At 49.2% G+C, this 22,720-nt stretch overlaps 1 protein-coding gene across 3 annotated transcripts in view; it reads right to left on the bottom strand.

Annotated features, from left to right (window-relative positions):
• Positions 1 to 17,800: 17,800 nt before the first annotated feature.
• Positions 17,801 to 22,720, bottom strand: part of PDGFRB (platelet derived growth factor receptor beta) — a 36,593-nt gene continuing 31,673 nt past the window's right edge. For all 3 annotated transcript variants that reach the window (XM_044231505.1, XM_044231514.1, XM_044231524.1), the window contains 4 exons: positions 22,603 to 22,702; positions 21,975 to 22,080; positions 20,877 to 21,109; positions 17,801 to 19,754 (listed from right to left, as the gene is read on the bottom strand). In XM_044231505.1, coding sequence (XP_044087440.1) covers positions 19,589 to 19,754; positions 20,877 to 21,109; positions 21,975 to 22,080; positions 22,603 to 22,702 — 605 coding nt within the window. In that variant the 3' untranslated portion in view covers positions 17,801 to 19,588. The remainder of the gene's footprint in view (positions 19,755 to 20,876; positions 21,110 to 21,974; positions 22,081 to 22,602; positions 22,703 to 22,720) is intronic.

The raw sequence follows: 22,720 nt of genomic DNA, 5'->3' as shown, positions 1-22,720 counted from the left end.
TGTACACCAGGACCAGTGAGATTTATCCCAGAAATGCGAAGATGGTTCAACACATGAAAATCAGTCTAAAACACTACATTGCCAGAGTGGGGAAAAAAAACACAAACAAACCCATGTGATCATCCCGATTGATGGAGGAAAAAGATTTGACAAAATTTGACAAACATCAACAAACTAGGAATATAAGGCAACATCTTTAACATGATTAAAACCGTAAATGAGGGACACCTGGGTGGCTCAGTTGGTTAACCATCTGACTTCGGCTCTGGTCATGATCACAGGGTCCTGGGATTAAACCCCGAACTGGGCTCCCTGCACAGTGGAGAGCCTGCTTCTCCCTCTCCCTCTGCCTGCTGCTCCCCCTGCTTGTGCTCTCTCTCTCTCTCCAACAGATGAATAAATAAAATCTTAAAAAAAAAAAGTAGGTGAAAGACACAGTTAATTCAATGGTGAAAGATTGAAAGCTTCTCCCCTTAAATCAGGAACAAGGCAAGGATTCCACTTTCACTGCCTCTGTTCAACACTATACTGGAAGTTCTGAGCAGAGCAATCACAAAGAAAAAATCCAAAGTCAAAAGGAATAAGTAAAACTATTTCTCTTCACGTATCAGATAATCCTATGTATAGAGAAATCCTAAAGAATCTATGGGGGGAAAACCCATTAGAGCTAATAAATTCATCGACGTTGTAGGGTACAAGATCAACACACAAAACTCAATTTTATTTCTATTCAGTGACCATGAGCAATCCAAAAAAGAGGTTTAAAAATTATTTTATTTGCAATAACACCAAAATGAGTAAAAATACTTGGGAATATTTGCCCTGCAAACCACAAAACACTTCTGAAAGAAATTAAAAAGACTAAATAAATGGAAAGACATCTCGTGGTCATGCATTGGTATTGTATTGTAAATATTGTATGTAAACGTTGTGAAGATGGCAATCCTCTCCAAAGTGATCTGCACATTCCATGCAGTCCCTATTGAAAGTCCAGTGGCATTTTGCTCAGAAATGGGAAAGCTGATTCTCAAGTTCATATGGAATTTCAAGAGACTCCAAGTGACCAAAAGAATCTTAAAAAAGAACAAAGTTGGAAGAGTCACACTTCTCAGTTTCAAAACTTACTACAAAGCAACAGATACCAAAACAGTGTGGTATTGGCATAAGGATAGGCATATAGATAAACAGAATAAAACTGAAAGTCCAGAAATAAACCTTTACATCTATGGTTAATTGACTTTCAATAAAGGTGCCCAGACTGTTAATGTGGAAAAAACAATGTCTTCAACAAAGGATCTTAAAAGAACTGGATAGCCACATAGAGAAGAATGAAGTTAGATCCTTCACACCATATATAAAAATTATAAAGGATCAGATTTAAATATAAAAGCTACAACTAAAAAACTCTTAGAAGAAAACATAAGGGTAAATATTCATGACCTAGGCATGGAAATGGTCTCTGCGATATGTCACCAGCAACGCAAGCAAACAAAAGGTCAATAAGTTGGACTCCATCAAAATGCAACATTTTGGTGCATCAAAGGACATTATCAAGAGAATAAAAAGACAACATACAGAACAGGAGAAAATATTTGCAAATCATATGTATGATAAGGATTCGATCTCCAGAGTATATGTATCTCTTCTAACTCACCAACAAAAAGGCAAACTACTCAATTAAAAGTGAGCAAAAAAGTTGAGTAGCTATTTCTCCAAAGATGACGTACAAATGACCAATAAACATGAAAAGACGCTGAACATCACTGATCATCAAATCAGAACCACAAGGAGATACAGCCTCACACCAATTAGGTTGTCCATAACTGAAAAATCAGAAAATAACAAGTGAATGATGTGGAGAAAAGTGAACCCTTGTGCATTGCTGGTGAGACTATAAAATAGTGCAGCTGCTGTGGTAATCAGTTTGGTAGTTCCTCAAAAAGTTGAACACAGGGGTGCCTGGATGGCTTAGTCAATTGAGAGGCTGACTCTTGATTTTGACTCAGGTTCTGGGATCGAGCCCTGTGCTCAGTGGGGAGTCTGCTTGAGGATTCTCTCTCTCCCTCTCCCTCTGCCCCTTCCCCAGCTCGTGCATGCTCTGTTACTCTCTCAAACAAATCAGTAAATCTTTAAAAAAAAAAAATGTTAAACACAGAATTACCACATGACCCAGCAATTCCACTCTTAGGCATATCTAAAAGAATTAAAAATAGAGATTCAAGCAAATACTTGCACGTGAATTTTTTTTTGAAGATTTTATTATTTATTTGACAGACAGAGATCCCAAGTAGGCAGAGAGGCAAGCAGAGAGAGGGTGGGAAGCCAAGCAGAGAGCCCGGTGGGGGACTCAATCCCAGGACCCTGGGATCATGACCTGAGCCCAAGGCAGAGGCTTTAACCCACTGAGCCACCCAGGCACCCCTGCACTTGAATGTTTAATGCAGCAGTATTCACGATAACTAAAAGGTGGAAGGGGTTGATGAGTGGATAGATAAAAATCCTGGCATCTTCACACAACGGAATGTTATTCAGCCATAAAGAGAATGAGAGGCACTGTCGGAAGAACACAAGACTCTTGATCTCAGGGCAGTGAGTCTGAGCCCCAGACTGGTTGTAGAGATTACTAAAAAAATAAAATAAATAATAAGAAAAGAGAAAATGAGTACTGATAAATGTCACGACACGCACAGACCTCAAAAATGTTATGCTAAGTGAAGGAAACCAGACACGAAGTCACGTACAGTACGACTCCATTTATATGAAACATCCAGAATACGAAAGTCCGCAGAAACAGAAAGCTGGAGAGAAGGGGGAGTGGGGAGTGACAGCTTGATGGGGAGACTGTTCCTTTTTGGGTGATGAAAATGCCTCAGAGCTAGAGGGAGGAGATGGTTGCACAACACAGTGCACTCGACGTCACGGGCGTTGAAGATCACGTTATATGAATTTTACCTTGATTAAAAAAAGAAGAAGAGATCAAGACTTTCTTAGAAAAACAAAACCATAAAATTCATTGCCAGGAGATCAGCACTACAAGAGAAAAAAAAAGAACAAAAAACCTTGGGGCCCCTGGGTGGCTCAGTCGGTTAAGCAGCTGCCTTCGGCTCAGGTCATGACGCCAGGGTCCTGGGATCGAGTCCCACATCAGGCTCCCTGCTCAGCAGAGAGCCTGCTTCTCCCTCAAGAAGATAACAGACTGTCTGAAGCAGACATTGTTGAAATCTTTTGTAAAGAACCGGATAGTGTCTATTTTAGGTTTGGCAAGCCATTCAGTTTGGGTGGCAACTGCTTAACGAGGCCATCATTGTAAAGAAGCAGCCGCAGACGACACCCGGGCTATTGACTACATTTGTGTTCCAGGGAGACCTGACTTACAGAAACAAATGCAGGCTGGGTGTGGGCTGACTTAAAGCACAGAAGGTGGCTGAGCATTATGTGTGTCTGGCTTCTGGGAGGCGTACAATGTAGGGCAAGGATATTACAGAAGACACAAAAGTGCACTCTGTAAGGCCCTTATACTATATTTAGAGCAGTATAATATGATTTGCAGGCAGGTTTTGGTTAATTAAAGATATATATTTTAAAATCTAGAATAATCATTAAAATTGTTTAAAAGGTGGGGTGCCTGGGTGGCTCAGTGGGTTAAAGCCTCTGCCTTGGGCTCAGGTCATGATCTCTGGGATTGAGCCCCACATTGGGCTCCCTGCTCAGCAGGGAGCCTGCTTCTCCCCTCTCTCTCTGCCTGCCTCTCTGATTACTTGGGATCTCTGTCAAATAAATAAATAAAATCTTAAAAAAAAAAAAAAAGAAAGTCTAATTCTAAAAAAAAAAAAATTGTTTGAAAGGTATATGTTATAAGCCAACAGTGGAGGTAAGATAGAGTCATAATAGAGTCATGAAATATAGTCAATTAATCCAAAGAAGGAAAAAGAGTAGGAAGGAAAGACCGGGTAAAACAAAAAGAAACATCTAACAAGATGAGAGGTTTGTCTTATTAGCTTAAGCATCAGCTCGTGTCCTAGACGTAAGTAGCCCAAACATACCAAGTGAAGACAGAGATGGTCAGCACACTCCAGCTATTTGCTTTCTACAAGAAACCTACTCTAAAAATAAAGACACAGACAAGATAAATGCAAAAGGATGGAAAAAGATATTCCATGTAAACAATAATCAGAAAGGGTTGGTGTGCTGCACTGATAGACCAAGTAGGCTTCAGACATGGACTATGTGTCAGGATAATGAAGGACATTACGTAATGGCAAAGGAGTCAATCACCCCCGATGATGTAATGATTCCAAATGCATATGCACCTCAATTACAGCAGAGCTTCGAAATATAGGAAACAAGACCCATGGAATGGAAAGAACAGACAGACAAATCCTTGGCAACGCTTCTCTCCCCTTAAAAAATAGCACAGGAGGAGAGAAAAAAGTAAAGATATTGAACAAGGCTATACTCCAACCTGACCTAATTGAAATTTATAGAATAATCCATTTAACGGTAGCAGAATACACATTCTTCTTTAGGGCACAAGGAGCATTCATCAAGATTACTATATTCTGAGACATAAAACAAAATAAAATAAAAATCACAAATAACTAGGGGCACCTGTATGGTTCAGTTGGTTAAGCGTCTGCCTTCAGCTCAGGTCATGATCTCCGGATCCTGGGATGGAGCCCAGAGTCAGCTCCCTACTGAGTGGGGAGTCTGCTTGTCCCTCTACCCCTCCCCCTGCTCATGCACTCTCTCTCTTTCTCTCTATCTCGTTCTCTCTCTCAAATAAATAAATCGAATCTTTAAAACAAAACACAAATAACTAAATCTTATAAATTATTTCTTTTTTTTATTTTTAAAGATTTTATTTATTTGCCAGAGAGATCCCAAGTAGGCAGAGAGGCAGGCAGAGAGAGAAGGAGAAGCAGGCTCCCCACTGAGCAGAGAGCCCAAAGAGAGGCTCAATCCCAGGACCCCAAGATCATGACCTGAGCCGAAGGCAGAGGCTTTAACCCACTGAGCCACCCAGGCGCCCCATAAATTATTTCTCGTACCAAAACAGAATTGAACTTGAATTCATTAACAGAAAGATATCTGGGAAATCCCAAATATTTGGAAATTGAATAACACACTTATAAACAACCCACGAGTCAAAGAGGAAATCACAAGAGAAATTAGAAAATACTTAGAATTGAATGAAAAAATAATCAATGATTTGTACTTCTAGCTTAAGAAACTAGAAAAAGAAGAATAAAACCCAAAACAACTATAAGGAAGAAACTAAAGATACCACCAGAAATCAATGAGATCAGAACAAAAATGTTAAGAGAAAAACCAGTAAAACCATTGAAACAAATGAATAAAATATCCAGGAAAACAAAACAAAACAAGAAAGACACAAATTACTAATATCAAGAATGAAAGCGTGGACATTACCACCAACCATTTGGACTCTAAAAAGTTAATAAGGAAATGCTCTAAACAATGCTAAGCCCATAAATCATTAGGTGAGAGAAAATGGACTAATCCCTTGAAGGACACAAAGTGCCAATGTCACATGAATGGCCCTGTATTTATATAAAGCCTTCTAACAGTAACAGCAGACCCCAGATAACGAAAACAAAATTCCAGGCCCAGATATTTCTGTTGGTAAATTCTACAAAACAAGGAAGAGATAATACCAAGTCTACACAAACTTTTCCACAATGTAGCAGAGGAGAGAACACTTTCCAACTCATTGTATTATCCCAGCACTACCCTGATAACAAAACTATACAGGGACATTGTAAGAAAATAAAACTACAGGCCGATATCACTGATGAACACAGATGCAAAAAAATCCTCAAAAATATAGCAAACCAGGGACAGCTGTGGAGCTCTGTCAGTAAAGCCTCTGCCTTTGGCTCAGGTCACGATCCCTGGATCCTGGGATCGAGTCTCGCATCAAGCTTCCTGCTCGGCGAGGAGACTGTTTTCTCCCTCTGCCTGCCCCTCCACTCTGCTTGTGCTCGCTCACTCTCTGGCAGATAAATAAATAAAATCTTTAAAAAATATATTAACAAACCAAATCCAACAATACATTAAAAAAAAAAAGAATCACTCACCACGTTCAAGTGGAATTCATTCCAGGGATGGTTTGAGTATTTGCAAATCAATCAGTATGCTACATCACATTAACAAGAGAAAACAAAAAACCGTATGATCATCTCAATAGAATGCAGAAAAGACATTTGACACAATACAACATCCATTCATGATAAAACCTCTCACCAAAGTAGGTTTAGAGGGAAAATATCTCAACATAATAAAGTCCATATATGAAAAACCCACAGCTAACATCATACTGCATGGTGAGAGCTTTTCCTCTAAGATCAGGATCAAGACAAGGATGTCCGCCTCACTACTTTTATTCAACATAGTACCAGAAGACCTAGCTGTAGCAGTCAGGTGAGAAAAAGAAATAAGGGGCATCCAGACTGATGAGGAAGAAATACAACTTTCACTATTTGCGGATGACAGGATACCATATATAGAAAACCCTGAAGGCTGTACCAAAAAATTGCTAGGACTGATAAATGAATTCAGTAAAGTCACAAGACACAAAGTTAATGTACAGAAATCTGTTACATTTCTATATACTACCATTGAAGTAGCAGGAGAAATTAAGAAAACAATCCCATGTACAACTGCACCAAAAATAATAAAATACCAGGAATAAAATTAAGCAAGGAGATGAAAGACCTGTACTCCAAAAATTATAAAACACTGATGAAAGAAATTGAAGGTGACACAACTGGAAAGGCTTTCCATGCTCGTGGATTGAAAGAACCAATATTGTTAAAATGTCCATACTAGGGGTGTCTGGTGGCTCAGTGGGTTAAGCCTCTGCCTTCGGCTCAGGTCATGATCTCAGAGTCCTGGGATCGAGCCCTGCATGGGGCTCTCTGCTCTGCAGGGAGGCTGCTTCCCCCCTCTCTCTCTCTGCCTGCTTCTCTGCCTTCTCGTGATCTCTCTCTCTCTGTGTCAAATAAATAAATAAAATCTTAAAAAAAAATGTCCATACTACCCAAAGCAATCTACAGATTTAATGTAATCCTTATCAGAATACCAACAACGTTTTTAACAGAACTAGAACAAACAATACTAAAATGTGTATGGAAGAAAAAAGACCCTGGATAGCCAAGACAATCTTGAGACAAAAGAATGAAGTTGGGATTGAAGATCTCAATCCCAGATTTCAAGATGTACTAGAAAGTTGTAGTTACCAAAACAGTATGGGGACGCCTGGGTGGCTCAGTTGGTTAAGCAGCTGCCTTCGGCTCAGGTCACGATCCCAGCGTCCTGGGATCGAGTCCCACATCGGGCACCTTGCTCTGCAGGGAGCCTGCTTCTCCCTCTGCCTCTGCCTGCCATTCTGTCTGCCTGTGCTCGCTCTCTCCCCCTCTCTCTCTCTGATAAATAAATAAAATTCTAAAAAAAAAAAAAAAAAACCAGTACGGTAATGGCACAAACACAGACCCATAGAACAATGAACAGAATAAAAAGCCCAGAAACAAACCACATTTATATGGTCAATTAACCTATGATAAAGGGGACAAAGATATGCAATGGGAAAAAGACAGTCTTCAAAATATGGTGTTGGGAAAACAGGACAGCTCCATGGGAAAGTATGAAACTGGACTAGTGTTTTTTTTGTTTGTTTGTTTGTTTGTTTTTTAAAGATTTTATTTATTTGAGAGAGAGAGACAGTGAGAGAGAGCACGAGCGAGGAGAAGGTCAGAGAACGAAGCAGACTCCCCATGGAGCTGGGAGCCTGATGTGGGACTCGATCCCGGGACTCCAGGATCACGCCCTGAGCCGGAGGCAGTCGTTTAACCAACTGCGCCACCCAGGCGTCCCCCGGACTAGTGTTTTACCCTATACCCGGAAATAAACTCAAAATGGATTAAAGAACTAGCTGTGAGACCTGAAACCATGAAAATCCTAGAAGAAATCTCGTTGACATTGGCCTTAGCAATATTTTTCTAGATTTATCTCCTCAGGCAAGGAAACAAAAGCAAAACTGAACTACTGGGACAACACCAAAATGAAAATCTTTAGCCCAGCAAAGGAAACCATCAACGAAATGCAAAGACAGCCTACTGAGTGGCCTAGTCTCTACGCTACTCTCTACTGAGTAGATACTAGCAAATGATACATCCAATAATGGGTGATGGAACCATGTCTTAATTGCGGTAGTGATAACATGAACATATACATTCGACAAAAGTAGCACAATGGGGGTGCCTGGCTGGCTCAGTCTGAAGAGCATGCAATCCTTGAGCTCCAAGTGCTGAGTTCGAGACCCAAGCTGGGTGTAGAGATTACACAAAATAAAATAAAACAAAACAAAACATAAGTAGCACTGTAGACTAAAGAACTGCAGCCTAAAAAGGGTGAATTTTACTGTTACTTAAACCTTAAACAGAACGAATGGAGACAAAACGTATAGGGTTGAGAATAGCCAAGACATTCTTAAAGAAGATGAAAGGAATGGAAAGCCTTGTTCTACTACGTATAGTACGGTTGGGTTTGCTACTGACTCACAGACAGACAGATGGCACAAAAGGAAGATCCTAGAAAGAGATCTCTACATGCAGGCACATATCACATGATTTCTTGGTAAATGATGGAGATGGCAGTGTGAGTTTGCAGGGTGGGGAAGGGCAACCTTCTAAATGGAGTAATCGGCTAGCCACACGTTTTTTTAAGTATATTTCTTCTACAGATATCTTTTGTCCATTTTTCTATGGGTTTTTGTCTTCTGTTGATTTGGGGGACTATTTCTATTCTCTATTATGTCTATTAACCCTAACATCATATAGGTTGAGGTATCTTCCACACTCGACCGTTTCTGTTTGAGCCCTCTTTTTTGGTGACTTTACATCCACCGAAGTTTTTACCTTATACGTTGTCAAATCGTTTGGTCTTTTCATTTCTGGCTTCTGGGTTTCATGTCTTGCTTAGGCAGGGTGAGCCATTTATTGTTTACAAGGCACTTTCATTTCCATGTTCTCACACAGGCCTGGGCCACCCGGACCCAGCAAGTGCGTATTATCTCCACTGGAGAGATAAGAAACGGGAAGGTCACCGAGGGTAAGTGACTTACCTCGGGTCACCCAGTTACTTCGGGGAAGACTCAGAGCCAGTTTGGGGATTCTCAGAGCCTTCAGTCCAAGGTGACCACTCCCTACTCCTGGGACCACTGGGCCAAGACCATTCCTCTCCCCCTCCACTCCACCCCCCAGCAGGTGACCTGTCTGCCTCCTGTTGTCGGAAAGCTGTAGCCCTTTCTTCCCTCCCTGGGGCACCTCCTGTCCCTTTTAGTGCTGCATTCTGGACTCCCTGACAGCTTTGCTCCTTGCCTCTCGATGGGCCTCCCATGGATGGAGGCAGCCCTGTGCCCCCTGGAGGCACCGCATCTTGGGCTGGGTGTGCTGGTTCCTTAGCCATCCTCGGACCTGGTCTCCAAACACATCTGGTCATCCTCCTCAGATCTTCAGCATATGCAGGGTCATGAATGTGACATTAACTTTTTCAAATCCAACACATTTGGAGGGAGCCCCTTCATGTAGAGACAGAGGTACGAGGGGGTAAAGATGTTGTGGAGGAAAAAGGACAGAGCGTCTGTGAAGGTTTAGAGGGTGCGTCGGAGGAGTCCTCCAGGCAGAAAGGGAATCTAGGAGAAGGACTGGTGTAGGGACAGAGAGGGGGAAAGGAGGGCCAGCCAGAGGGAGGGAGTGGAGGTGGAAGTAGGAAGGGGTGAGGTCCGGGTGCAAAGAGTCCCTGACAATCCCACCTGGAGCTCAGACTTTATCCAGTTGGCCATGGCCATGGGCTCTTAATGGGAGACTGTGGATGGGTGCCTCTAAGTATGGTCCAGGGACTCCGGCCTCAGACTCATACACGTACCCGTTAAAATGCAGAATTCAAAGCCATCCCAGGCCTGCTGAATTAGGGGTGAGAGGTGGAAACCTGCATAGGAAACATCTCTGTGCACTCTAATGAGTGCACAGATGAAACATCTGATGTGCACTCATGGTGGAGGCCACTGTCCTCAAAAACCCATGGATGGCTTCAGGGAAACCTAAGAACCCTATCATGTCGGTGAAGTTTGCATCTGATCTCAGGATCTGGTGCCCGGCTTCCATGCCATTCTCACCAAATCCCTGACCCAGGGACTTGGTAGACTCCTGACCCAGTCTAGCAGAGACCCTCTCGAGTGGAGGGAGTGAAGGTAGAGAAGGGACTTGGCCAGCGAGGCGGCTTAGATCACCTCCGCAGAACCTGTCTCTGTCCCAGCTCAGAAGAAGCTGCTCGCTCTGTCGTTTCTGTCCTTCCAGCAAACCCCCATCGCTTCTCACCCTCTCTGCCTCCAGGAGGGCTCCCTAGCCCTGACAGACGGGCAAGTGTCCTTCCTGTGTGTCCCAGGCTAGTCCAGTACTTTCCTTACTTGGCAGGTGAGGGTTAGCAAAGGTTGATCAGGACCTTACTCTGCGTCAGAAGCATCCCACTCCCTTTTTAAAGTTTTCTCACTGAATCCTCAGGCCTAGAGGTAAGTGTTGCTATTACCCCAAAGCTCAGAGAACTTAAGTCACTTTCCCAAGATCACCCAGCCAGTGAGGGTATTCCTGCCTCCTGAGCCCATGGTGTCCATTACCATTCTGATCCCACGACTTTCGATATTTGGAGAATGAAAGAGTCCACGAGTAAATGCTATGTTCCCCAGCTCTGCAAGCAGGACAGACTCTCCGCTCCTGGGAATGTGGCCTCAGAAGCCCCCTATTCTGAGTGCGGCTTATGTGCAAGGCACCACGTCAGGCCCTTTGCACATTTACCTTGTTTCATCCTCTCAGCCGTGAGTCCGGTTCTAGTGATTATTCCCATTTTGTAGATGAGGAAACTAAGACTCAGGGAGGTTAGGTCACTTGCCCGAGGTCCCAGAGCCAGCAGGTGACACAGCTCTGGGGTTGGAACCAGGCAGCCTGGGTGCAGAGCCTGTGCTAATGACCGCTGTGAGCCCCAGCAGCAAACATGCTGGTCACAGGATGGAAATGACCTGCGGTCCAGTGCAGTGATACCCAGCAAGGAAGCCGTAGTGATGCAGCTGGGAGGGGGAGGAGCAGGAATCCTGAATTGACATCACTCCTTCCTGCAGCAGAGGAACTTTAAAAAGGCTTTGCACGTCAGCCCAAGGATTAGGAAATCCCAGAGTAACTGTGTGGGTAGTGTCTTGCTTCTGCACGTACTAAGGGCCTGGAATTACTCTCCCTGCCTGGCTATTGGCTCCTGGTGCCTCCAGGCCTCACGGGAGGGACAGCTTGGCCCTCTGGATCCCTCAACCCCAGCCCCAACCCATGTCCTGGGATGCGGGAGGTTCCCCCCTCTCGGAGTGGAGAAACCCCAGCCAGGAGCCAGGGACCCATTCTGGTCCTGCTTTTTGGTCCTGCTTCCACCCCAGGTCCTGGTCCTGCTTCCACCCTAGGCCAGAGAGGTCCGACCACCCCTCCCTCTTGGCTCTGGGGAGTCACCGGGCTCTAGCATCTGGCGTGGGACACGGTGGCGCATGTTTCCAGCTCAGCTCCCTCCTCTAGCAGGGCTCACAGGAGCCCTGTAACCTGTTCACTGCTGGTATCTCCTCCTCTTGTCACCCACACTCCTCCTGTACTGCATGCTGGGATTTCATCCCTGAACTCACTTGGCTCCTTCTTACTGCTGGAGGTGGACCTGCCTCGTCTGGACTGAGCTCCACACCCCACGCTCTCCCTGGCCCCCAAGTGCACAGCACCCCTCATGGGCCCAGCACAAGCTCTATTCTAAGGGGATTACTGACACAAGGGCACAAAGAGGGCTCATTCTCCATCACCCTGCCCCTTGGGCATGCCCTCTGTGCCCGTCTCTGCATGGCTCATCCCGTCTTACCCTCATAGCCACATGTGGGGATAGCTATAATTATCCCATGTCATAGATGAGGAAAGACAGGCTCAGAGATGGTAAGTGGCCTGCCCAGGGTCACACAGCTAAGTGGCAGAACAGCATTTGAACCCAGAAACTTGCTCCCAGAGCCCATGTGTTTAATCATCGGCCTTCAGCAATAGCTGGGGCTCTCAGAAAGGTCAAGGCTAGAGGGGAATGACCTGGGCTTTAGAGCCAGGGAGACCAGAAATCACATTCTCCACTCCAGTCTATGTGACCCCAGCCAGGCCCTTGGCCTCTCAAAGCCTCAGTTTTCTCATTGGTGAAGTGGGGGAAGGATTACTGACTCAGATCCAGGGAGACCACAACGCTTGGTGCACTCGACAAATATCTAGCGTGTACTCTGTGCCCGGCCCTGGGGACACAGTGGTAAACATGGCAGTCATCATCCCCCGCTCTGGAGCTCCCAGCTTGGTGGCAGAGGCAGGAGAGGAACCAGGAGCTCAGGCGGTGGTAGGACTTCTTGGGAGCACTGAAGAGAGGAGTCAAAAAGGGGTGTGCCTAAGCTGACCAGGAACTGGGGGAGGTACAGGGAGGAGTGGGGAATATTCTAGGAAGGAGAGCTGGCATGGTACAGGCCAAGAGACGAGAGAGTACACTGGACATCCAGAGACTGAGGCTATCAAACAAAGGACTGGGAAGAAAAACCACTTCCCGCTGAGTGATTGGGAAGGCTTCTTGGAGGAGATGGCTTTGATCTGGGCCAGTTTGCCCTTTAGCCATAGTGCGCTGGGCATCCTCAGGGGTAAGGACAGCACCAATAAAGGTGCGGAGGCCAGGCTTCTGCACAACAGAAGAAACAAAATGAGACAGCAACTACCAAAGGAGAGAAAACATCTGCAAACCATCTGATAAGCCATCTGAAAATATCTGCAAACCATCTGTCTGATAAGAGGTTGACAACCAAAATATCTAAGGAACCCCTATAACTCAACAGCAAAACAAAACAAAACAAAACAAAAACCCAAATGAACAATCAAAAACCCCACAAAGTATCTGACTTAAAAATGGGTGGAAGTAGAGCGCTTGGTTGGTTGGTTGGTGGAACACGCCTCTCTTGATCTCCGAGTCGTGAGTTCGGGCCCCAAGTTGGGTGTAGAGATTACTTAAAAGTAAAGCCTTTAAAAATATGGGCAGAAGAACTGATTAGACATTTTTCTAAAGAAGACATATAAATGGCCAACGTGAAGAGATGCTCAACATCACTAATTATCAGTGAAAAGCAAATTAAAATCACACGAGGTATTACCTCACACCTGTCAGGATGGCTAGTGTCACAAAGACAAGAGATGGCAAATGTTGGCGAGGCTGAGGAGAAAAAGAACCCTTCCATCCAGCTGGAAGGTTGGAAAGCCTGTGGTCCACATGGGGGTCGAGAGGCCCTGGAGGATAGACGTCGTGGGCATAGCAGAAAACATTGGAACCAGGTCAGGGATGGTCTTGAAGACCACACTAGGGTGCTTAGACTTTGTGTGTCGGGCCATGATGAACCCCTGAAGGTGTCTTAGCTAAAGGGAGTCGCGGTCATGGTATGCTTCAGGATGATCAATGACCTCAGACATGGAAGCTTCCACCTTGTCCTTTCAGAAGGGGAACAAGCACCCTTGAGAATTCTGTGATTTTCCAGAGCTCTGTTACTTCCCCATGTTTGTGACTTCTCTAGTTCCTTGCAGTGATTACCATGAAACCCGAAACCAAAAAGAGACTATGGACCTGCCCTAAGTCTGTCAGAGAAGAACCCTAAGAGGGTATAAGGAGCTGCTGGAGAGGGCAGGCGGGATACCACCAGGAACCCAGAGAGAAGCGCCAGGGCGTGAAGCCAGTGGGAGGAAGTCCCAGGGAGACAGTCTGGCTTCTGTGGTGTCCCTCAGGGCCTGCTGGATCGGGAAAAGAGCCAGCCTCCTGCCCAGGCTGGGACCCCCTCATGAGGCCGTCGAGGCAGCCATAGCAGATTTTATTCTGAGCTGTGGGAATCTGTGATAGCCCAGAGAAGCCCCGGGACCCCACTCCAAGTAGAGCCCCACCCAGGGATTCTGGGAGCCACATCCTGAGTGGCAGCCAGCACGCTGATGCCGGGGCCCAGTCTGCTGCTCCCTCTGGGTCCGGAAAGTGGCCTTAGAAACTCCCAGAAGAAGGTGGTCGAAGGACACGGGACTGGCAGGCAAGAGCCTCCTGTGTGTGACCTTGGGCCAGCCCTCCATGGCGCTGAGCCTCAACTTCCTCCTCAGGAGCTGAGGGAGCCCTTGACTTATCTCCCAGGCTGATTGTGATCATCACATGGGACCACTGTCAGGAATAGCGAGGGACACATGCAGGGCTCAGGTAGCCAGAGCAAGCTGGGTTTCCCAACAAGCAGGTGCCCTCTGAATGTGGGCTGGGGGCCAGCCCTAGGGGGGCCCTGAATATCAGCGTCGGAGGCAAGTTCCTGCCTTGGCCGATCTTCTCAGCCCTCTGGTCACTCCACGGAGAAAGTCTCTACTTGGCGCCCTCCCTCTTTATCTCTGCTCTACCCCTGGTTTGTAGCTTTTTCCTGCAAACAGAAGAGGCTCCGGACTTCCTTCAGGAAGTCAGGGCACCTGGCCAGAATTGAATAATGTTGTTTTCATCACTTTTCTGTTTGATTTTCTTAGCTTCTCAGAAGCTTTATGATTTTGCATAAAGGCAATGTTTGGACTCCAGTACCATTTCAAATGTTTATTCTGTTTCCTAAGCAACTCTGTGTCTAGGAATTTAACCTATGGAAATAGATACTTACAGAATGTACAAATAGAAGTATACTTTACAGGGGTACCTGGGTTAGCGTCAGGTCTTGATCTCAGGATCACGGGTTCAAGCCTAGCATGGAGTCTACTTTAAAAATAATATACAAACAAGCAAACAAACAAACTTTATGAACAATGGTCATTCCAGCATAATTGAAAACCTGGAAACACTAAATGTCTATAACTAGGGGACTAGTCAAATAATGTACGACTCAGGCATACTTTAAATTATGAGCAACTCTCACAATGAACACATTTCTTTCTACACATACCACCAACCTGTGAGTATTCCCAGGATGTGTTCTTAAGGGGAAAAACAAAAAGTTGCAGAATGGTAGTGGTAGTTTTATTTAAAATTGTAATTATATATTTACACATACAGGTACAGATACAAAATGCAAATATTAGTGTAGCTGTAAAGGGGGGAGGGAGCCCCAGAAGGATATAACTGAAACATCAATGGTGAGAGGTGAATTTTCCATAAGATAAATTCCTACACACACAGTTGCTAAATGAGGAAAAGACATTTATGATGTTACTGGAGTCTAGAATACAAACTATACCAAGGAAAGCCTTTCTATATTAGATATTTTGAGAGTGGATTTTTTTTTTAAATTTTGTATTTGATAGACAGAGATCACAAGTAGGCAAAAAGGCAGGAAGAGAGAGAGAGGGGGAAGCAGGCTTCCTGCTGAGCAGAGAGCCCGATGCACGGCCCCATCCCAGGACCCTGAGACCATGACCTGAGCCAAAGGGAGAGGCTTAACCCACTGAGCCACCCAGGCACCCGAGAGTGGATTTTTAAAATACCGGTGTATGTTGCATAAATACTTTTATAAAAGTAATTTTTAATTATTATGAAGTTGAACAAAAAAATAAAAGAGAACTTGAGACCGTGTCCCCTAGGGCAGAGGAAGGACATTGGTGGGGGTTATGAGCCGTGCATCAGCTGAAGGGTAGGGCCCCACGAGCAATGGCTCCCTCCAGTCTTTCCCTCTTTTTCCAGGAACAAGGCCCTGGCTGTGAAGAGGGCAGCGGAAGAATTGTATAGTCCAAGTGGCTCATCCGTCTGGGAGGAAAATTCCAGCTCACCGATTGCCTTGGGCCTGCCTGAGCAGCAAGGCTGGGAGGCAGGAGGCAGCAAGAGGTGACTTGCAGTTCCCCCTCCCCCAACTCCTGCACGCCCTCCACTAGCGCTCAGGTTCACTTAGCTCTTTCCTCCTACCTGGCCCTTCCCTTCGCTGTCTGGGCAGCACACAGGTCTGCAGTCTGGAGACAGGGGTTGGGACCCAGGCTTCCCCTGTCCCCAGCTCTGCAACCTTGGCTCTGCAACCTTACCTCCCTGAGCGCTGACCGGGGAGTCTGCCGGGATCCTGTCTCTGCCACCCTGACCAGATGGCCTTGGGCAGTTCGCTTCGAAACCTTCTTGATCTGGCTTCGAATGTAGTATGAGGACAGTAGTGGTGTCTATTCCCCTGGGTTGATGTGAGGGTAAAATGAGAAAAGGTTCACCGACCTTTCCTCGTCCTTTCTCTCTCTGTGACATCATTAGCTCCATTTACTGCTGGAGAAATCAAGGCCTGGTGTGGTGTAATCTAGCCCAGGTCCCCTAGGGAGCAGGCCTGAAGTGGAGCCCAAGTCTCCTGACCTGGGAGGCTTTTCCCATGAGCCAGGATAATCCCCATCTGGAATGTGGGTTGTTTATTCTCTTTCTGGGGCAGATATGGGGATTGGCTTATTCATCTTCTACCACACCCAGGGAAAGAGAAGGTCACAAGCTTGAGGTGCTCTCTGAGGCCAGGTCCCCCAGGAGGGTGGGCTTTGTGTGGCCAGGCCATGTGGCGGGTGGGGTTTTCCCCCGGCGGGTTCAGCTGCCCCTGCGTTGGCGGCTGGGCCTGTGAGTCAGAGCTGCCCAAGTCTCCCCGTGGGCAGCCACAGCCCCAGACCCATGGCGGCAGTCCAGGGAAGTGTGGGCTTCCAAAGAGAGGTGCCCGTGCCCCAGAAGCAAACGGAGTTGTCCCTTTCCCCACATCAGAGAGAGCAAGGGATGGCCAAGGTCACACAGTGAGGCATGATAGATAGAAACCCAGGTCAACCTTGAGTGACCCCTGCCAAAAGGCCCAAGTGAGACAGTCAGGAACCCACAACCTGGGTCTAAGACGCTTGCCCTCTGGCCCTTGCTCCCGTTGACTCTATTGCCCTGGGGTCTGACAGGCCTGGGCTGTGCCGTGCAGCCAACTGTGAAGATGGAGCTGGCAAGCAGGCACCAGGACACCTGGCCTCTGCCACCCCCATTCGACTGAACTGCTGTGGTCATGAGGGGCCAGGGGCCTGCTGGGTCTGCACCCTGCTGCCCGGCCTCCCTAGCTCAATCGTGTCAGAGACACAGCGGGGCCTCGCTCACTCCCCAGCCTCACCCTGGCCACACCCACCTCCTCTCCCCGCCTACCCTCCTCTCTCTCTTCCTCTTCCTTCCCTCACTTGCCCTCTCTCCTCACTTCTTTCTGCTCCCTGACACTCATGGGTGCTCTGTCTGCTCTGCTCCTACTTGAGACCCCTGTGCTACTCACCCAGGCCTGGAATCTGGGCTGCAGCCGATGCCTGTCCCAAGCCACACCAGCCTCCCTCTGGCCTGCGAGTAGAATGGAGGGGAGGGCAGGGGGTGTCCGGGCTTACCAGCCAAAGCCAAAGCACATGGTGCGGCGGGGCAGGGGCCACAGGAAGGGCTCAGGTGTCTCTACAGGAGCCTGTGAACGGTCTGGCCAGCCCAGAGCCAAGCACTGTGGAGCTGGAGGGGCCTTCCCATTTCACACCCTGGGAAGCCGTGACCCAAGGCCCAGGCTGTCCAGCCGCTAGCAAGCAGTGGAAGAGCGTGCGAACCCCATTTTACAGATGGAACTGAGGCTCCGAGCTAGAGGACACTGTGTGGGGACACTGTAGCTGGGGCTCAGCCCCATCTGCCCCACTCCACTCCTGCCATCTCCATGGCACAGGGACTTAAACCCGCGACAGACCATGAAATCCATGAGTGAGAAGCACCAGGTTTAATATTAAAATCTTTCTCTTAAAAAAAAAAAAGTACACAGATAGGAAAATTTGATGGCATATAAAATAGCACTTCTGCTGTATAAATGTGAGTTAATGTGAGTCCTAAAAATACTTGTAAACCTAGGTGATTACATCTTTGGTACCGTAGTGAGAATTCCCTCCCTCTCCTGGCCTGGCAGAGGGGGCTGCCGCCCACTTCCGGCTCTCTTCCTACCAGCAGTCTTGGCCACAGCCCTCACTCCCCTTGTACCCTGATGCCCACTGAGCCGGGCTGTGGTTGGCAGAGAGAATGCAGTGAGTGGACCTGGGCAGGGAGTGAGCCGTACCCCACGGGTACTCCCTCAGGAACTAGGCAGCTGCTGGGTGAGAAGGCAACCCCCAAAATACCCACCTTTTGCACCCCTCTCAGGTTCCCTAGAAAGGCTTCTTGTACTCTCTGGGGTCCCCCAGGAGCCCTCACTGTCCACGATGTCCGTGGCACAGACTTGGACAGCAGGTGCTGGACGGCAGACTGCACAAGGGGTCGGATCTGATCCTTTCTGCATCCCTCACTCAGGATGGCTCCAGGGCTCACTGGTGGGTCTGAGAGGGGCCCCGTAGTCCTCCCATGGGGCAGCTGTTGGGGGCTTTCCAAGACACTGCCTGTCAGTCCAAGTCAAGGCCTCGGCAGCTGGCCTTTTGGGGCTTGCTGGAGGTCCAGGGGAAGGGGCACGGTTCCTCGTGCCCAGAGTGTGATGCATGGTCTGGAATCTCCCCAGACCCCAGCTGATCCCTAGGAAGGAAGTTTGGAGTGTTTGGCTTTGCTTCTTCTGGGCAAGTGTGCCACCCCCTGGAAGATTTGAGAATGTTAGTGCCGCAGGCACCAGAAGTCAACGAGTCCACCTTGTTCATTTGTCAACAGGGCAGACAGGCCCAGAGAGGGCGAGGGATTCCTCCAAGGTCCCACATCAGGTCCAATGAGCCTCCTGATGCACACATGTGGACGTTCCTCGCCGGCACATCTGCATGCTCCTCACAGATGCGGGGCCCGCCTGACCCTGGAGACTCTGGCGGGTGGAGTAAGACGAGCGGTGATAAGGAAGGAGACCCCGGCACTTACGGGGCCAGGCAGACATGGACACGGGCACTTGTACGACGAGGTGTGCCCCAAGTGCCCGGGACAGGGGCTGTGGGCCAGAGTGTCCTGAACTTGGCTCAGCCCCCAGCAGGGAGCATGGATGGCCCCAGACCAGCTCGGGCCTGGGAAAGTGGAGACTGGCATCAAGGAGAGGTGGCTTCCCGATGAACATCACTGTCCGAGGCCAGGCCCCCGCTCAGTCAGGAGCCGGGGATGCCAGGGTCCCTTCCCTGGATGAAAGTGCGAGGAGAGAGCTACAGCTCCTGGAGGAGCAGCTGTGCGACCAGAAGAACGTTAATCTGTGCCTCCTGAACGCCGAGCATCTCTAGGGATTCCAGCCTCCCCACCTGTCAGCCAGGGCGAGAAGCCCAGATCGTGCGTCACCGGGCCCGGAGCTCCCATCCTGCAGATGGAGAAACGAAGCGTCCCGGGAGACCCCTGGCTCCCATCACATGGCCCCCCCAGCGGCAGAGGCCGGTCACGATCCCTGCAGCCTTCTTGCCTCCTAACCCACCCCAGTGGCTGGGGTGCCACAGGCCAGGGACAAGAGCTTTCTAGAAAGTGAGACAGTGGATGGGAGGCCAGCCCAGCAGGCGGTGGGCACTGGGAGGCAGAGGGGGAGCTTCGGGTGGGGCAGGGTGGGGCCAGCCCCCTACAGGAAGCTGTCCTCTGCCTCAGCCCGGGGCCCGGGGCAGCTTAGATCCAGTGGGGGCTGCGGCTCCGTCAGGGGCTCGGGCTGGGGCTCCGGCTCCTCTTGGGGCTCCAGGGGGCTGTCACAGGAGATGGTAGAGGAGGTGTTGACTTCATTCAGGGTGGAGCTAGGAGGAGAAAGCAGGTGAGTGGGGGGCCGGGCAGGGGCACATTAAGATAACAGCAGTGGCCCTGAGCTTTCTGTGCCTTCGAGCCTGCGCTGTACACCCCACACCCTTTAGGTCATCCAATCCCTGTCAGGACTATGCAAAGCACCACGTCGAATGGATACTCCTGTTTTCATCTTCAAGAGGACGAAACAGAGGCCGGGGGAGTTAAAGGCAGCTTGTGCGAGGGCGCCGGACAGGCCAGTGTTCACACCTTAAGCTATCTGAGCTCTGAGCTTCGCTCCTCTGTACGCGGACTGCCTGTAGCCCTGCAACCTTTGCTCCTAAGGAAGGCAGAAAGGGCCTTCTAGTTCTCCTGGTGCTCCGAGTGCCCGAGGAGAGATGGAGGCTCGTGGAGACAGGGCCTGGCCGGCCTCACGGCAGCTGGAGCCACAGCTGGAGCTGGAACCCTGCCTACAACTACTGCCACTTCACCGGAGAGTGGATCTGGTTTTGGGGGGGCTGGTGTCTGGCCTTGTGGGGGACTCTCCTCTCCAGCTGAGGGAAGGTCCTGTCTGAACCCGAAGTCCAGGCCTTCCTGCAATCCCCACCCACTGTAACTTCGCCACATCTCAAGGCAAAAGAAAAGAATGAATCTCCTTCCCAGTCAGAATTCTAGCCTCAACCCCTGTGGGCACCAGACGTCCTACAACCACAGCCTCCTACAGCCAGACTCCCGGGGGCCCTCGGGATGTGGTGCTGGAGAACGGAGCCCAGCCCAGGGCTGAAGTGACCCCAGAACAGTACCCAGATGCTGGGGATGCTGATTAGACTTCCTACTTCTCCATAGGGCCTGGATAGGCCCTCAGGAGAGGAGCGGGGACAAGGCTTATGGGGGCCACTTTCCAGGAAACTGCTACCTTGCAATTAAATCCCAGACATTCTGTCTCTTACCAGCCTGCCCTTTCCCCCTGAGCTCATCAGAAGCCAAATGAGTTCAGTCCTCCCTTCTGCTCACTGGCAGGAATCAGTACTCACCCCAGGTAATGGACTTCTAAGGCAAGCCTGGCGGCATGAAGACACACACACACACACACACACATACACACACAATTGTCTTGGGCCTCAGGCCAGAGCAGCTACCTGGCAAGGCTGGGAGAACTCTCCAGTGGGCCCTCATCAGCAGCCTCGGGTTTTGGGTCAGGCAGGGGGATGATGTAGTCATTGTCACCCTCGCTGGGCTGCACAGCCGTGTAGAGGACAGAGCTGGTGTCCAGGGGCGATCGGAGGCCATGGAAGCCAGGCAAACGGGCTTGGGACCGAAGGACGGCCGGGTGGTCGCTCCTCAGAAACTCCTCATCAACCTGCTGGTACTTCTGCTCCACGGGGAGGGAGGACCGGAGAAACAGCGAGGTCAGACCACAAATGCTGTGGGGTTCATCTACCATGAGACCCTGACCTGGCCCCTCCTGCCTCGTGTGAATTGGGCAACTGGTGCTCGGAGAGGAAGGGGAATTGTCCAGAGCCACACACAGCTGGTGGCTCTCCCAGCTGCCATCACACAAGACCAGGTGGGCTGGGGGGCCCCCCAGGGAGGAGACAGTCAGCAGACTAGCGCCTGTGACCTTAACACTCCCCTTACTTCAGAACAGACAGGTGTGGGCTGTCACCTTGCTTCAACCTCCTTCACTGTGGCCTCAGCGTCCCTAACTGCTAAGTGGTGACAACCCAATCATCTCACTGGGTGCTGAGCTGTGACTAAACGTGGGTGGGAATGTGGTTAGGAATGGGTCCGGGGGGAAAAGGGGTGTGCACCACCCCTCCCTGTAGCTCCCTCTGGTGGACGGGCCGGGTTCTGCCTTAACTGAGCCGGAAGAGGAAATCGAAGCAGCATCAGGGCCGTCAGGCCCTTATTGGACACGCAGCCCAAGGTTATTCAGATTTCTGAGGGAGCCCCAGGCCTGGTGCGTGGGTGCAAAGGCATGAGGAGGGATGTGGGACGAAGGGGGCTGTAGGCAGCGGCTTCCATGCAGGATTTCATTTCAAAAAAACGCTGTGCTGTTAAAATAAATTCAACTCACAGCCCCAGCCCATCCCTTACTAGTACCAGCAGGGAAAATGAAGCCCGAGAAGCCCGAGAAGGTACAAGGCGGTCCCTCAAATACCAGCACGACACACAGAGCCTTGTACCCAGTGTCTGACTTCTGGACCAGAACTCTCCATTTCGCTACCTCAACATACCTTTTTGTACCCCTCGCCCAGCAGCCTCTCGAGAAGCAGCACCAGCTGGGAGAAAGGAGGCCGGATCTCAAACTTCTCTTCCCAGCACTTCTGCATGATCTCGTAACTGGGGAGAGGCACAGAGGAGGTCAGGGTCTTTGGCTCCAGCTCTGCAGCCTCCCGGAACCAGGTGAGCAATGTAGGGAGTTGGGGAGGACAGGTGGAGAGGGATTGCTTTTCCTGTCCCTTAGCAGGCCCTCCCCCCACTGGCAGGTTCCGTGGGGTCGACCGCATCGGTGAGCACGTGGCCCAGGTCTGGCTGGTAGGAGTTTGCATGGCTCTCATCTCAATGGCTGGCTCTGGATGGGCACGTGACCCCAGCTGAGCCCTTGACGGTCAGCTTGGGGCCTTCTGCCCGAACTATGGTGAAAGCAGCGAGCAGGTAGCTAGCTGGCCTTAAAATGTGGCCAGCGTGAAGGGAAGCAGACCTGGGTAGAACCAGATTCCTGAGGACAGCCTCTGTACACCTAGATCCAGCCATACGGAGGTTTTTCTAGATCTCTGAACGAATCTATTTTTGCCTTAAGCAAGTTAAATTGGATAACTACTGTCTATACCCAAAAAAAATCCTCGCAAAGGCTCCACTCACATCTCGTCGGAGGCGTGGGCAGGCTGGGCCATGCGGTACCCCCGCTTGATGGCATTATAGAACTGCTCGTTCATGGGCAGCTCTGGGTACGGGGTGCCACCTGTAGGGGGCAGAGACG

Source organism: Neovison vison, chromosome 1 (assembly GCF_020171115.1).
Source record: "Neovison vison isolate M4711 chromosome 1, ASM_NN_V1, whole genome shotgun sequence".
Classification (NCBI taxonomy): domain Eukaryota; kingdom Metazoa; phylum Chordata; class Mammalia; order Carnivora; family Mustelidae; genus Neogale; species Neogale vison.
This window is presented reverse-complemented; position numbering and strand designations above follow the sequence as displayed.